The following is a 13,364-nucleotide window of genomic DNA, read 5'->3' on the forward strand; positions in this document are numbered from 1 at the left end:
GGCATTCCTCGGCTTGTGGGTGCATCACCCTGATTCCCCTGCATCTCCGTGTGCCCATGTCTGTTCCAAATTTCCCCTTCTTATAGGAACACCAGTCATACTGGGTTAGGGGCCCGCCCAAAGGACCTCATCTTAATAACTAATTACATCTGAAACAGCCCTATTTCCAAATAAGGTCATGTTCTGAGGTACCAGGGGTTCGGACTTCAACACATCAATTTTGGCGGGGTGTAATTCAACCCATAGCCACCACCCTGGACACGTCGTCTTATATAATAAGGTTTAAATTGGGAACCAAGAGTTACCCAGTACATGTAGGTTGCCAGCCTGTAATCCCTGTGACTGGATGCCCTTAGTGTCGAGAAAGGGCACAGTAACAGAAATAGGCAGTAGTCTGCGACTTCAGAGCCAGAATGAAAATCAGCCTGACCATGTGTTTCCAGTTTAAATCATTTATTTTCATACGTGCAGCTTTAAATAGAATTAAGAGATCCTCTTCATGAATATGCCTGTTTACTCTCATACCCAGGGGAGTTGGAAGGGGAAAAACAGGCTGGAGCTTTGTGTTGGTCTTCACCCAGTAGGACAGAGGTTGGACATTGCAGCCCACAGACCAAATCTGGCCTGCTGTTTTTATAAATAAAGTTAAAAAAAAATATCTATTTAGGGCTTCCCTGGTGGCGCAGTGGTTGAGAGTCCGCCTGCCGATGCAGGGGACGTGGGTTCGTGCCCCGGTCCGGGAGGATCCCACATGCCGCGGAGCGGCTGGGCCCGTGAGCCATGGCCGCTGAGCCTGCGCCTCCGGAGCCTGTGCTCCGCAACGGGAGGGGCCGCAACAGTGAGAGGCCCGCGTACTGCCAAAAAAAAACAAAAAAAAAAACTTTATTCATATATTTGGCTGTGACGGGTCTTTGTTGCGGCATGCGAACTTCTAGTTGTGGCACGTGGGATCTAGTTTCCTGACCAGGGGTCGAACCCGGGCCCCCTGCATTGGGAACGTGGATTCTTAAGCCACTGGACCACCAGGGAAGTCCCTATAAATAAAGTTTTATTGAAACACAGTCATGCTTAACCGATTACGTCTTTTCCATGGCTACTTCTGCACTGCAGTGAAATCGTAATTGAATAGTTGGGCCAGAGATAGTATGTCCTGTAAAGTGTAAAAGATTTACCCTCTGGCCCTTTATGAAATATCTTCTTCTTTTTTTTTTTTTGCTAATGGGAAAGAGATGAAGATAGTGGCAGAATCCTGTGAATGGCGTCGAGGAAGTCTTTTTTTTTCTTCTTTTGAACTTAAATTACTTAAGGAAGTATGATGATAGCATGCACTTATATTCTTTTCCATAAGTAATTATTTTTTTTCAGTTTTACTGAGATGTAATTGACATACATCATCGTGTAACTTTAAGGTGTACAGCATAATGGTTTGACTTACATATATTGTGACACAGACAGCATCCGTCATCTCATAGATACCAAAAAAAGAAAAAGAAAAAAAAATAATTAAGGAGCATTTTTTTCCTTGAGATGAGAACTCTCCGATCTCCTCTCTTCACTTTCCTACATCTCATATAGTCATCATGATGTACGTTACATCCCCAGGACCTTTTTTTTTTTTGCGGTACGCGGGCGTCTCACTGTTGTGGCCTCTCCCGTTGCGGAGCACAGGCTCCGGACGCGCAGGCTCAGCGGCCATGGCTCGCGGGCCCAGCCACTCCGGGGCATGTGGGATCTTCCCGGACCGGGGCACAAACCCGCATCCCCTGCATCGGCAGGCGGACTCTCAACCACTGCACCACCAGGGAAGCCCCCCAGGACTTATTAATCCTGTAACTGAGAGTTTGTATCTTTGTCTTCCTCCCTCCTCGATTCCACGTATAAGTGAGATCGTACAGTATTTGTCTTTCTCTGTCTTATTTTACTTAGCATAATGCCCTCAAGATCCATCCATGTTTTCATGAGTGGCACGATTTCCTTGCTCTTTATGGCTGAGTAATATTCCATTGTATATATGTACCACATCTCCTTTATCCATTCATCTGTCGATGGACACGGGTTGCTTCCGTGTCCTGGCTATTGTAAATAGTGCTGCTATGAACATAGGGGTGCGTGTATCTTTTCGAATTAGTGTTTTCACTTTTTCAGATAAATATGCGAGGTGAAATTGCTGGATCCTATGGTAATTCTATTTTTAATTTTTTGAGGAACATCCGTACTGTTTCCAAAGTGGCCGTACCAATCTGAGTTCCCACCAACAGTGTACGAGGGTTCCCTTTCCTCCACACCCTCGCCAGCACTTGTTATTTCTTGTCTTTTTGATGGCCATTCTGATAGATGTGAGGTGATATCTCATTGTGGTTTTGATTTCTGTTTTCCCGTTGACTGGTGATATGAGCACCTTTGCATGTGCTGTGTTATTTGTTTGCCAGAAGTTAGGATCACCTTCAAAGTGGGGCTTGTAACATGTGGTTCAGGTATTTTTTTGTTTTTTGTGCTTTTTTGCCTCCAACAATTAGAAATGTTTTGGAAAGTAAATATTTACCCACGTTGAAGAAACTAAGCATGTGAATCAGACTTTTAAAAAATTCACGCTTTATTTTTGTAGGTTCTTCAGCCTCTTCAGCAGCGATTCTTAAGAGTGATAAACCAGGAAAACTTCCCGCAGATGTGCCAGCAGGAGGAGGTGAAGCAGGAGATCACTGCCACGCTGGAGGCCCTGTGTGGCATTGCTGAGGCTACCCAGGTTGACAATGTAGCCATCCTTTTTAACTTTTTAATGGACTTCCTTACCAATTGCATTGGATTGATGGAAGTTTACAAAAATACCCCCGAGACTGTCAATCTCATTATAGAAGTTTTTGTTGAAGTCGCACATAAGCAGATATGCTATCTCGGAGAGGTGAGCGCGGTCCACTTTGCTACCTTCCAGATCAAAACTCCTGATAGCTATAACAGAATGATAGCTACTTTGCTTCAGATTGAATGAACGTTATTTGAAATAATATTTCTATGCCTCCAAAAGATTTTTCAAAAGAACTCAGAGTTCAGAGGAAGGCATATTGAATGAATGTAAATTCTTGCCCTAAAAATGTTAATAATGAGGCATTTCTTTGGGCTAATATGTTACTCTGTCAAACTCATTCACGTGAGGAATATTTGATAGAACAAAATGGATTATGGTAGAAAATTTTAATAAATTTCTCTGTGGTGGAACCCTAGGACTTTAGCATTTTAAGTGGCAGTTTGCATCTTTGTTTTGTAAGTCAGATGAATGTTCAGATACACTAAGTTCTTTTATATTCAGTCAGCAAAGATGTTCCTGATTTGTGTGTTTGTTGTTGTAGATCAAAGGAGCCTGCTTAAAAGTGAGGTTACATTTGGTCAGTGTTACAAAGGTCGTCACAGGTGCACTGTTCAGAGGTCAGGCTAGTGCCGTTTATTCTAATGCTTGGTGCTCTGTGCTTCTGCACCTTGAACCATTTTACAGCTTAAAATAATCCACGTCGTACAAGAAGTTGAACAGCAGGAATAAAGCGGTTCTGTTGCCAAAATTATATTGTCTTTCTAGTAGGCACAATCTAATGCACACAAAAAGAGTGTCAGATTTTATTGTTAGAAAACTAATGTTTTAAATATAACCGTAATCTACGCTTTCTCATTTTTGTCAGTGCTGTAATGTAGTTTACGACAAGCGTTAGAGCTGCTGTTGGAATTCAGAGTAAATTTATTGGATTACATCTTGGACTTCTGTAGTGTTTATGTCTGTTCCCCAGCCAGGCTCCCCCAGCAGCCTGACCTCTGCCTGCTTTTTCCCAGTCCAAAGCCATGAACCTGTACGAGGCGTGCCTCACCCTGCTGCGCGTGTACTCCAGGAACAACGTGGGGCGGCAGCGGGCCGACGCCCCCGCGGAGGAGGAGGAGCAGTACCAGGACCTGCTGCTCATCATGGAGCTCCTCACCAACCTCCTGTCCAAGGAGTTCATAGACTTCAGCGACACGGGTAGGTGCGCTGCGGCTCCCGCGCTCGGCCTCTAGGCCTGCGCTTGCTTCTGTCCGAGCGAAGCAGTGCTTGCAGTTTGTGACACCCCACGAGGAGGGTCCATTCACAGAACAGGCGGGAGCCAGTCCCCGCGGCCGCGGGCAGGGCGGGACCAACAGCCCTGTGTGCCTGGCCCTCCTCTGGTAGAGATGAAAGTGCTGGTGTCTTCCCTGTCCCAGGCTCCTAGCCAGTGCCGGGCACTGTCCCTGTCACGGCAACATGAGTCTGGTGCCACTGGTGCTTGCGTTTTAGAGGTGAGGAAACAGGCCCAGGAGTTTACACCACTTGCCTGCAGATGTGCAGCTCGCACACCCCAGCGTCTGACTTCAGAGGCCAGTGTCCAGAGCTCGCTTTACTGACGAGTTCCCCCTCTGTGTCCTCTGAGGAAGCCCCAGCCCTGTGCCCACTGCAGCCTGGGAGCCACTGGACTTGGGGGCTGACAGGCGACACTCCGAAGCCCTAACCTGGGGCTCCCCAGCAGCATGACCTTGCGGAGCCTGTTGCCTTCCTGGGCCTCCCTTGCTGTTACAGGGGCTGTGACGATCGGTGCCTGGCAAACTGTGTTCACGATGTGCCGGCAGGTACCTCTGGTGCCTGCCGTTGCCGTTCTCGTCACCGCTGTTGTCACAGGCGGGCGTGTCCGGGTGCCCGGAGCCTCGCGTGCCCGCAGCTCTCTTTCACCGCCTCTTGCCCACTGCCTGCCTAGCCTCAGGACACAGGGACCTCCAGCTCCACGGGGAAGATGTGCTGTCCACGTCTCCTCCCCGGGCTGAGCTGCCCCCGGGCAGTGGGTGCTGCTGCCCCTCCCTCTTCCGACCCCTTCTCACCCCCTGCGCTCAGCACACCTGACACTGGACATGTTCTTCTCTGTTCCCTCCACCGGTTCACCTCCCTTGTTCACTCAGCAGAGGTTTCTGGCAGAGCTGCCCTGTGCCAGGCACCATCAGCTTCAGCCCAGGAGCTTTACTGCCCTGGACGGCTGACAGTCAGGGCACCAAGGTGAAGGGCTTCCGCTGCCACTGTTTCCAGGCCCAGCCACTCGTGCGGGTGTCCGTCCCAGGCTTTCTGATTCCTTCAGGCCGGGGTTGCTTCACCTTTTCTAGATCAGATGTGCCTCTGAGGCCTCAAGTTGTTCTGAGCCTTTGCCTTGAAGGGTGTGTGTTACATGACCCGCTGAGCTTCACATGCCGTGTTAGTTGATTTGTAGACTTTCCAGGGGTGTAAGGACCAGGGTAAGAGCCCTGTACCCTGATGAACTGACTCTCAGTTAAGAACTGATATTGAGAGGGATGGGAGAACTTTGTATGAAGGGCATCTGGAGGGGACAGAAGCCCTCTCAGGCTCCCCTGGGAGCGAGCTGTGGAGTAAACAGTATGGGTGAGTGTGGACGGGCAGGTTTTCAAAAGAAAAAAGCAGAAGGATTGAAATCGTAATACAATGTTAGAAAAGAAATTGAGGCCAAAATGCTCAGGATTGAAAGTACAAAATAAGGGCACGAAGAATAGAATAAGGTGGATAGGGTTGAGGTCTAGAAAAAAGAAAATGAAGACAATTAAAATAGGAAATGATAAAGCAACAGGTAAAATAGATGGTAAAAAGGGAGAGAATATTTTTAAGTAATTATTCAAAAAATAAAATACAGATAATAGGTGAGATAAGGGAAAATATTTTAAATATTATGAAATAAAATTAACATACCAGGTGAGATATAAAAGCATAACTGAAAGTGAGCCTCTGCACGACATGCTTGAGCCCCTGGCAGAGCCCGTGGCCGCAGAGCTGGGTCCCATAACCCAGGCCAGGAGCCATCTCTCGAGCAGACCCAGCGGCGGTGGCCAGCCTGCCGTGGCCCCTACCCAGCAGGCCCAGGCTTCGTACTGGATGGATCCAGGCTCGCCATGCCCGGCTTTGGAAAATGGGATTCTTCCAGCTAGAACTGAGGCTCTTGGAGAAAAGTACAGAATTAGGCTGAAAAAGTGGTTTTTAAGTAGAAGTGCTTTTTTACACTTTGTCCTTTTTCCCCCCCCTTGTTGTGAAAGTAAATACGCTCATAATAGAAAAAATTTGAAGTATAAGGACAGAAAAATCACCCATACTTTGACATAATCCAGAGTAATTGCATTTTGTTAATTTCCCTTTTGGTTATTTTGTATAATTTTTTTGTGATTATGCTCCAAATATAATTTTATATTCTGCCTTTTTCATTAATGTATTATTAGCCTCTTCCTTGTCATTAAAATTTTTCATGACTTTTTGATGGCTGCGTGGTAATCCACATTTTGGAACCTAACCCTGTTTTTGTAATATAGGACATCTGGAGTATTTACAACTTTGCTGTTACAGTGATTAACTAATTAATTCTGTGGATGAATCACTGTCTAAATTTATGTTTATATCCTTACTATATACAGTGCTCAAAAGTCTCATATTACATTGCTTTTGAGGGTAACTGTCGCACTGTATCCTCACCACCATTTAAATGTTATCATTCAGAAGTCGCTTGTAATCTAATGAATCAGAAGTAGTGTCTTCAGAAACTTGGTGTTGCTTTTGCTTAACGATTGGATCCAACTTGTTTTTTTTCATTGGGCTTATGGTTTTGTTAGGTGTTTGTTTGTGGATTTTGGTCCTTTATCTGTTTAGGTTTTAAGATTCTGAGTAATTTATATGCCTCATTTATGGATTAAGGGTAATAACCCTTTGTCATATTGGTAGCTTTTTAAAAAAAAAAACTTCCTTTTTTTATGCAATATTTAATTCCTATATTTACCCCCATTCCTTTCCAGCTTAGAAAAATCCCACACACCTAGGAGAAAAGTGAATAGTACTGTGGAAATTATTTAACTCACAGTATGACCAGTGTGTCAGTGGGGTCAATTTTACTTGTCAAAAAACATTGATTAAGTGTTAGTTTTACTTTCATCGTCGTAGAATGATAATGTAAACACAGAATATCTGCATCCAGTATTCAGACCCTAAACAGTACAACACGAAAGGCTGTATTATCCTCTTGTAGATTTATTTTGTCTTGGGGGCTTGACTCCACTTTCACTTTCATGCAGGAGAACATACCCACCTTCGTAGGTTTATTGATGTTACAGCTGTAAGACTGCGTTGTTCTCACTTTATAGATGAAGTGTTTAGGGGTCAGGAGCCTGGGCCAGCAGCAAACAGATCTGTGTCGGCAGCCGATGTTGTGTTATATGGAGTGAACCTGATTCTGCCCTTGATGTCACAGGACCTCTTGAAGGTAAGTGAAGAGAGGAATGTGAACATTAAAACCGCATATGCTTGAACTCGAAGGTTCAAGATATTTCAGGCACGAATACACGTCCGATTTAATTAAGGGGGCCATTACCTACTCATCTGTTACGTGTGTGTGGAAATAAAGTGTTTGTGTTGTTGTTCTGTGTCCTTCACACCCATGCCTTCCCTGGAGCCCTGCACTCACTGATCCCTCAGTGTCAGGGAAAGGCTGGTTCTTCTCGAACCTGAGTGCCGATGTTCGCGGTTTTGATTCCCTCGTCATTTGTCGTTCAGCAAATACAGGAAGTTTCATGTGTAGTGTATTTCTCTGGTGCTTTGCCAACATCATTCTCAGGCTGAGGGTTTGGGCAACAGAAGGCATTTCCCAGCCGCTCCGTGGAGAAATGGGATGGTAAGAAACCAGGGCTCATACAGCTGGTCAAGTTCCGTACGTTCTGACCGTACTGGGCCTTGGTTTCTCTCACTGGTTGATGTCAAGGGTGTGGTGGTGATGAGGCTGCCCTTTCTCCCACTCTGAGTACCATTGAGGGAGGGTCTCTTCTCCTGCGTCGTCAGGAGGTGGGAGGTTGGAGAGGAAGAGTGAGGTGGACAAAATAGAAGGGCAGAGGGAGGGGGCTGGGGAGGAAGCAGGACTGGGAGGGGCCTGTGCAGTTGAGGGTCAGAGTGAGAGCTGTTAGGTTCCCAGCGCGCGGCTGTGACTGTAGGCTTGTCCCTCCTGGAGAAGTGTCTCTGCGGAAAGCAGCCAGCAGGATGGGAAGTTTAGGAAGCTCTGTGTATTGATTTGCTTTTCAGGTTTTTTTGTTTTTTGGCGTTTATTCATCAAATAAACCGTTAGACATTTAGATGTGTATTTTCTTAAATGAGGTTAGCTGTAGATTACCTGCTTTTTACCTCAGTTCTCCAGGACTGTGCAACCAGTAAATAGATATTGGAAGTGTGCAAGACTGAATACTCCGTTCTAATCATAATTTTAACAGTTGGTATTATGTTCTTGAATTTTTCCAACATGCTTGAATGCAAATGAATACATTTGCGAAATGGTTTTATTCACAGGTCATTTAATAATTTGAGATTTGGCTGCTTTGTTCACTTTTTCAAGGTAAACATAGAATATCTGGAATTGGCTGTGGCTTTTGTAACTATCCAGAAGATGACTGTTTCTGCTACGTATTACTTTCATATTAGTTACTAAAGTGTTCCCGTTCTTGTAACTCATTTTTACATTTAATTAGGTCTTTCTGTTTTCTATATCCTGTATATGTTTTAAACAAATCATTCTACTTAGAAGCTTGATGGTTATTACTTTATTCCATTAGTGAAAACAAGTTAGATATCGTTAAACATCTAAATATTTAATATTTCTTTTTCAGTTTCCAACCCTTTGTAATCAATACTACAAATTAATCACATTTATCTGTGAGATTTTTCCTGAAAAAATACCACAGCTTCCTGAAGATCTTTTTAAAAGTCTGATGTACTCGTTGGAACTAGGAATGACATCATATCCTTTGAGTGAACATCGTGATCACTTGTCACTAGAGAAAAAGAGGTTGCTAGAAGAAAAGTTTTAAAATTTGTATTTTTTCTTTTGTGGTTCAGTCTTATTTCTTTAAAAAGCAGTCATGCCTATAGCTGCCCTACTTCTGTGTTTCTTTCATTAACCTGCCCCCTCGTCCTCCTTTCACAGACCCAGAGGCGTTCAGCCCCTGGCCCCAAAGTCACTGTCTCATGGAGCCCAGGTAGTAGTGCCACGTCCTGTTGCCGCGTCTCTGATCTTTACCACTTGGTTGTGTGCATCACAGTCAGAACACACACAAACCTCCAGTCCTGGGCCCCAGACACATATGGATAATCTCGGAAACACTGGGCATCTCCTGTCCTCACCTAGCTCAGTAAAGACACACCGATGTACTCACCTTCTAGAAATAGCCATCCGTTGGATAATAGCTTTAATTTTTTATCTTTTGTAAGTCAAGTATCTCTAGTTTGTTCTTTGACCTTCGTGATCAGAATGAGTTCGGAGGTTTGCCAGCTGTGCCTGGAAGCTTTGACCCCGTTAGCTGAACAGTGTGCAAAAGCACAGGAGACAGACTCGCCACTTTTCCTGGCAACACGGCACTTTCTCAAGGTGAGATGTTTGGGTGCAGTCATTGCCCGGGGGGTCTTCCCTCCAGGGAGGAGTGCTGACACCTTCATCCACGAGGAGATCATGCCTTTCTGTTCACTGCAGTTTTTGGAGATCAGCTTTCTTGGATACATTATCCTCCACGGTTATTTTGTGTTCTTGAAATTTTATGTGGTGAATATAACATGGAATTTGATAATTTGATTATTTCATAACACCACAGCAAGCAATAACATCTTCACGTTATCCTTGGAGTTTTAAAAACCGTTTTCTTTACTTTTCAGATTTGTTTAATAAAGAAGAATAACCTCTTTTTCCCTCTTTTTCCCTTTCGGAATGGGGAGGGGCTGGAGGGTTATATGGTCATCGTGTGTCTTTATTGAGAGGTGTTACTGTGTACTTTCAGCTGGTGTTTGATATGCTGGTTTTGCAAAAGCACAACACAGAGATGACCACCGCGGCTGGCGAGGCGTTCTACACGCTGGTGTGCTTACATCAGGTACTGGACGTGCCTCCCCGGGCCCCTTGCTCTGTGTAGTGAGGGGATTTTCAGACAGATGGGCCGTTTGTCCCTCAGTTCTCAGAGGGTCTGTGCCTCGGCGCTTCCACACCATTCAGTGAGGCTGTATTTTCTTTTTTATTTATTTTTGCCTGTGTTGAGTCTTCATTGCTGCGTGTGGGCTTTCTCTAGTTGCGGCGAGCGGGGGGCTACTCTTCGTTGCGGTGCGTGGGCTTCTCACTGCCGTGGCTTCTCGTTGCAGAGCACGGGCTCTAGACATGCGGGCTTCAGTAGTTGTGGCTCGCAGGCTCTAGAGCTCAGGCTCAGTAGTTGTGGTGCACGGGCTTAGTTGCTCTGCGGCATGTGGGATCTTCCCGGACCAGGGCTCGAACCCGTGTCCCTTGCATTGGCAGGCAGATTCTTAACCACTGCGCCACCAGGGAAGTCCAAGGCTGTATTTCTTCACACTCTCAATAGCTCTAACTTTTTATTTTGTGTTTATCTGACAAGCTGTTAATAGCAACTGCTTTCCCTTCTCCACTGCTATGAACCGTCCTTTATGTTGATCGCTGCCCTAAAGCTTGTCCTTACGCAGCTGTGCTGGGAACCAGGACTCAGGACGAAGTAACGGAGACACAGTCTCTGTTCTTGAGGAACTCACAGCTTTGCAAGAAACAAGATGGATAAACCTGGGGACCCCGAGGAGTCTGCCTTCAGAAAGCATGGAAAGCCGCAGTGTGTTATTTCATAGCGCAGTCTGGAAAACTGTGGTTGGTTGGAGCCTGTAAAGCCCCTGCAGCACTCCGTGACAGGGGCCATAGCAGAAGGAGAGTTAGGCTGGCTTACCTGTCCCTCCCTGTCCCTGTGGAGGGTGCCCATCAGGTTTGCGAGAAGAGCCGTGTCGGGTCCTCAGCTGACTCGGTTTCCAGTCTGTACCCCCACCCCTCCTCCCCACGCACAGGCACACAACCCAGTGTGACCAAGTCACTGGCCAGAGCAACTTTTTTTTTTTTTCCCCCTTCAGTATAGAGGCTGTAGCATTTGCTGTGACTGGTACGCAGGGTTTGATTTTATTTCCCTTCTTTTAAAAAGGGAGGATTTTGAGGAGTCTTGCATGCTACTTAAAGACCCCCTTCCTGCAGCACCTGCGCCCCAGGCGGGGCAGCTCTGGGCTCATCTCTTGCCTCTGCCCTGGATACTGCCTCCTGCGGATGGTGCCCTTCTTGGGGGTGGACCTCCTTGCTCTGCATACATAAGCCGTTGCTTTCTGATGTCCTTTTTTTTTTTTTTTCGCGGTACGCTCTCACTGTTGTGGCCTCTCCCGTTGCGGAGCACAGGCTCCGGATGCGCAGGCTCAGCGGCCATGGCTCACGGGCCCAGCCGCTCCACAGCATGTGGGGTCTTCCCAGACTAGGGCACGAACCCATGTCCTCTGCATCGGCAGGCGGACTCTCAACCACTGCGCCACCAGGGAAGCCCCTCTGATGTCCTTTTAAAAACCTGGGTGCATGTTGTAGACAAGGGAGCAGGGACTGGGGCTGGGCTGGCCCTGGAGGCACTGCCATTTCTCAGGCAGGGGGCGCGGGCGGGGGACTTGAGTTTATACTTAACCCCGTGCGCAGGCCTGCCTCTGGGAAGGGCAGCTAGCGCAGCCCCCTGGCCCCATGTGGGGGGGCGTGCCTTACTGCTCTTTTCCAAACGGAATTAACATCTGGTTTCCCCATTTGCGTCTATCATGACATCCCAAGAAGCTAATGAGGAAGAGTGACAGGCCTGCTTTTCTCATGAGATCTTAGCTTTGAGAGCTGCCCTGGTTCTGTTCCCCTTAACCTCACACCCTCTCCTCTGTGTAAGGCTTGACATGCAGGGCAGTAAAACCAGGAAAACTCCAGCCATGCCCTACTGTTCTGTGTCGCTGAGCCCCTTCCTCAGGGAGCCCCTCTGCACAGCGCTCCCTTCTGCCCCTTGCCAACTCCCACGCAGCCCCCATCTGCACGTGTGCGCATCTGCCATGTCGTGGCTGCCACCGTGTGGGCAAGACGTCTGCGTAAACCTCCAGGAAATCTGAGAGTCAGCTTGCAGACTTAGGGCCTGAGAATCTACCATAAATCTGTTGTACTAAGAATCCATCATAAAATGCAAAAAAAAAAAAGTGCTTTGAAAACACAGAAGGAAGAGGCAACGTGACAAGGTAGGTGATCGTATGGGTTCTGGCGCCGCACGGCCGGTTCTTGCTCAGAGGCCTGTGCTCTTGGGTAGGTTGTGTGATCTCACTGTGTGGAAGAACTTCGGTGTGTAAAACAGGGATATAAACGATATCTTCCTCACACGGTTGTTATAAAACAGTGAGTTACTAATGGAAAAGCTTGGAACAGTACCTAGATGACAGTAAACTTTTACTAAATGTTAAATATTAAAAAGAGCTGCCAGACCCTGCCTTTTGGACCCCCACAGCCCACTAATTTGTATTTCGTGTGGTATTTGAGGAAGGTGTGTGTTCTTACGTGTACTTATCTCTTCAACAGGCGGAATATTCTGAACTGGTTGAAACATTACTGTCAAGTCAGCAAGACCCAGTTATTTACCAGAGATTAGCAGACGCCTTCAACAAGCTCACTGCAAGCAGCACGCCCCCTGTGCTGGACCGGAAGCAGAAGATGGCCTTCCTGAAGAGTTTAGAAGAGTTTATGGCAAATGTTGGTGGTCTCCTTTGTGTAAAATAAACAACAGAGCTTTATGCTTAATCAGATCCTTCCTGCAAAGTGCACTGAATTGCTAACAGTTGACTTGAGTCTTGTCCTTTTTGTCAGTTCGTTGGCCGTTTGGATTTTGGGAGCCTGGCAGGGCACTGTGTGGTGCAGGGAAGCATTAGCCTCAGTCCGTCGTGGGTCTTGTAGCTTTTGAATGGTGATTTCAGATTCTCAAAATGAAATTCCACATATGTGCAAAGGGATATGGGCACCATGAAATACGTATTCAGTGCCTTTTCCTTCTTTATCAAAGCATTAGGTGGCTACCCAAAGTTTAGCGTTTTCATTATCAGATATCAGCTGGATATCTGCTCATCTGCATCACTGAGGAGCTGGTTGAAAGGACAGATTCTTGGGCCCACCTGTAGACAGACCCTCAGAGTCAGCATTTGTTTGTCGGACCTTGGATTCTTGGTTTTAACAAGCGCCTCTCCTCTGCTACCCCTGCAGTTTTCAGTCAGTGCAGAAGGCCTGGAAAGCTTCTAGAGGTGTGTGCTTTCCCAGCCCTCCCTTTGAGGAGGGGGAGGTGATTGGGCAGGGGGAAGGGCACTGCCAGGTGTTTGTGGCTTCCTGTTACCACGCTCTCCCTGTCTGTCTTGTGTCACAGCAGCCTGGTAATTGCAGGTTTTGTGAATCTACTCTGATGCCTGAACTTGAGGAGGAAAATACATGTATATTTTTGTT

General features: G+C 46.6%; 1 protein-coding gene across 1 annotated transcript in view; it reads left to right on the plus strand.

The window, feature by feature from the left end:
* The window catches only part of XPO4 (exportin 4), a 108,366-nt gene extending 95,713 nt beyond the window's left edge, over positions 1–12,653 (plus strand). The window contains exons 17-23 of the mRNA XM_007464508.1: positions 2,606–2,899; positions 3,817–4,000; positions 7,171–7,289; positions 8,677–8,807; positions 9,317–9,434; positions 9,838–9,930; positions 12,456–12,653. Coding sequence (XP_007464570.1) covers positions 2,606–2,899; positions 3,817–4,000; positions 7,171–7,289; positions 8,677–8,807; positions 9,317–9,434; positions 9,838–9,930; positions 12,456–12,653 — 1,137 coding nt within the window. The remainder of the gene's footprint in view (positions 1–2,605; positions 2,900–3,816; positions 4,001–7,170; positions 7,290–8,676; positions 8,808–9,316; positions 9,435–9,837; positions 9,931–12,455) is intronic.
* Positions 12,654–13,364: the final 711 nt, after the last annotated feature.

This window comes from Lipotes vexillifer, unplaced genomic scaffold (genome assembly GCF_000442215.2).
Source record: "Lipotes vexillifer unplaced genomic scaffold, Lipotes_vexillifer_v1.1 scaffold2116, whole genome shotgun sequence".
Taxonomy (NCBI): domain Eukaryota; kingdom Metazoa; phylum Chordata; class Mammalia; order Artiodactyla; family Lipotidae; genus Lipotes; species Lipotes vexillifer.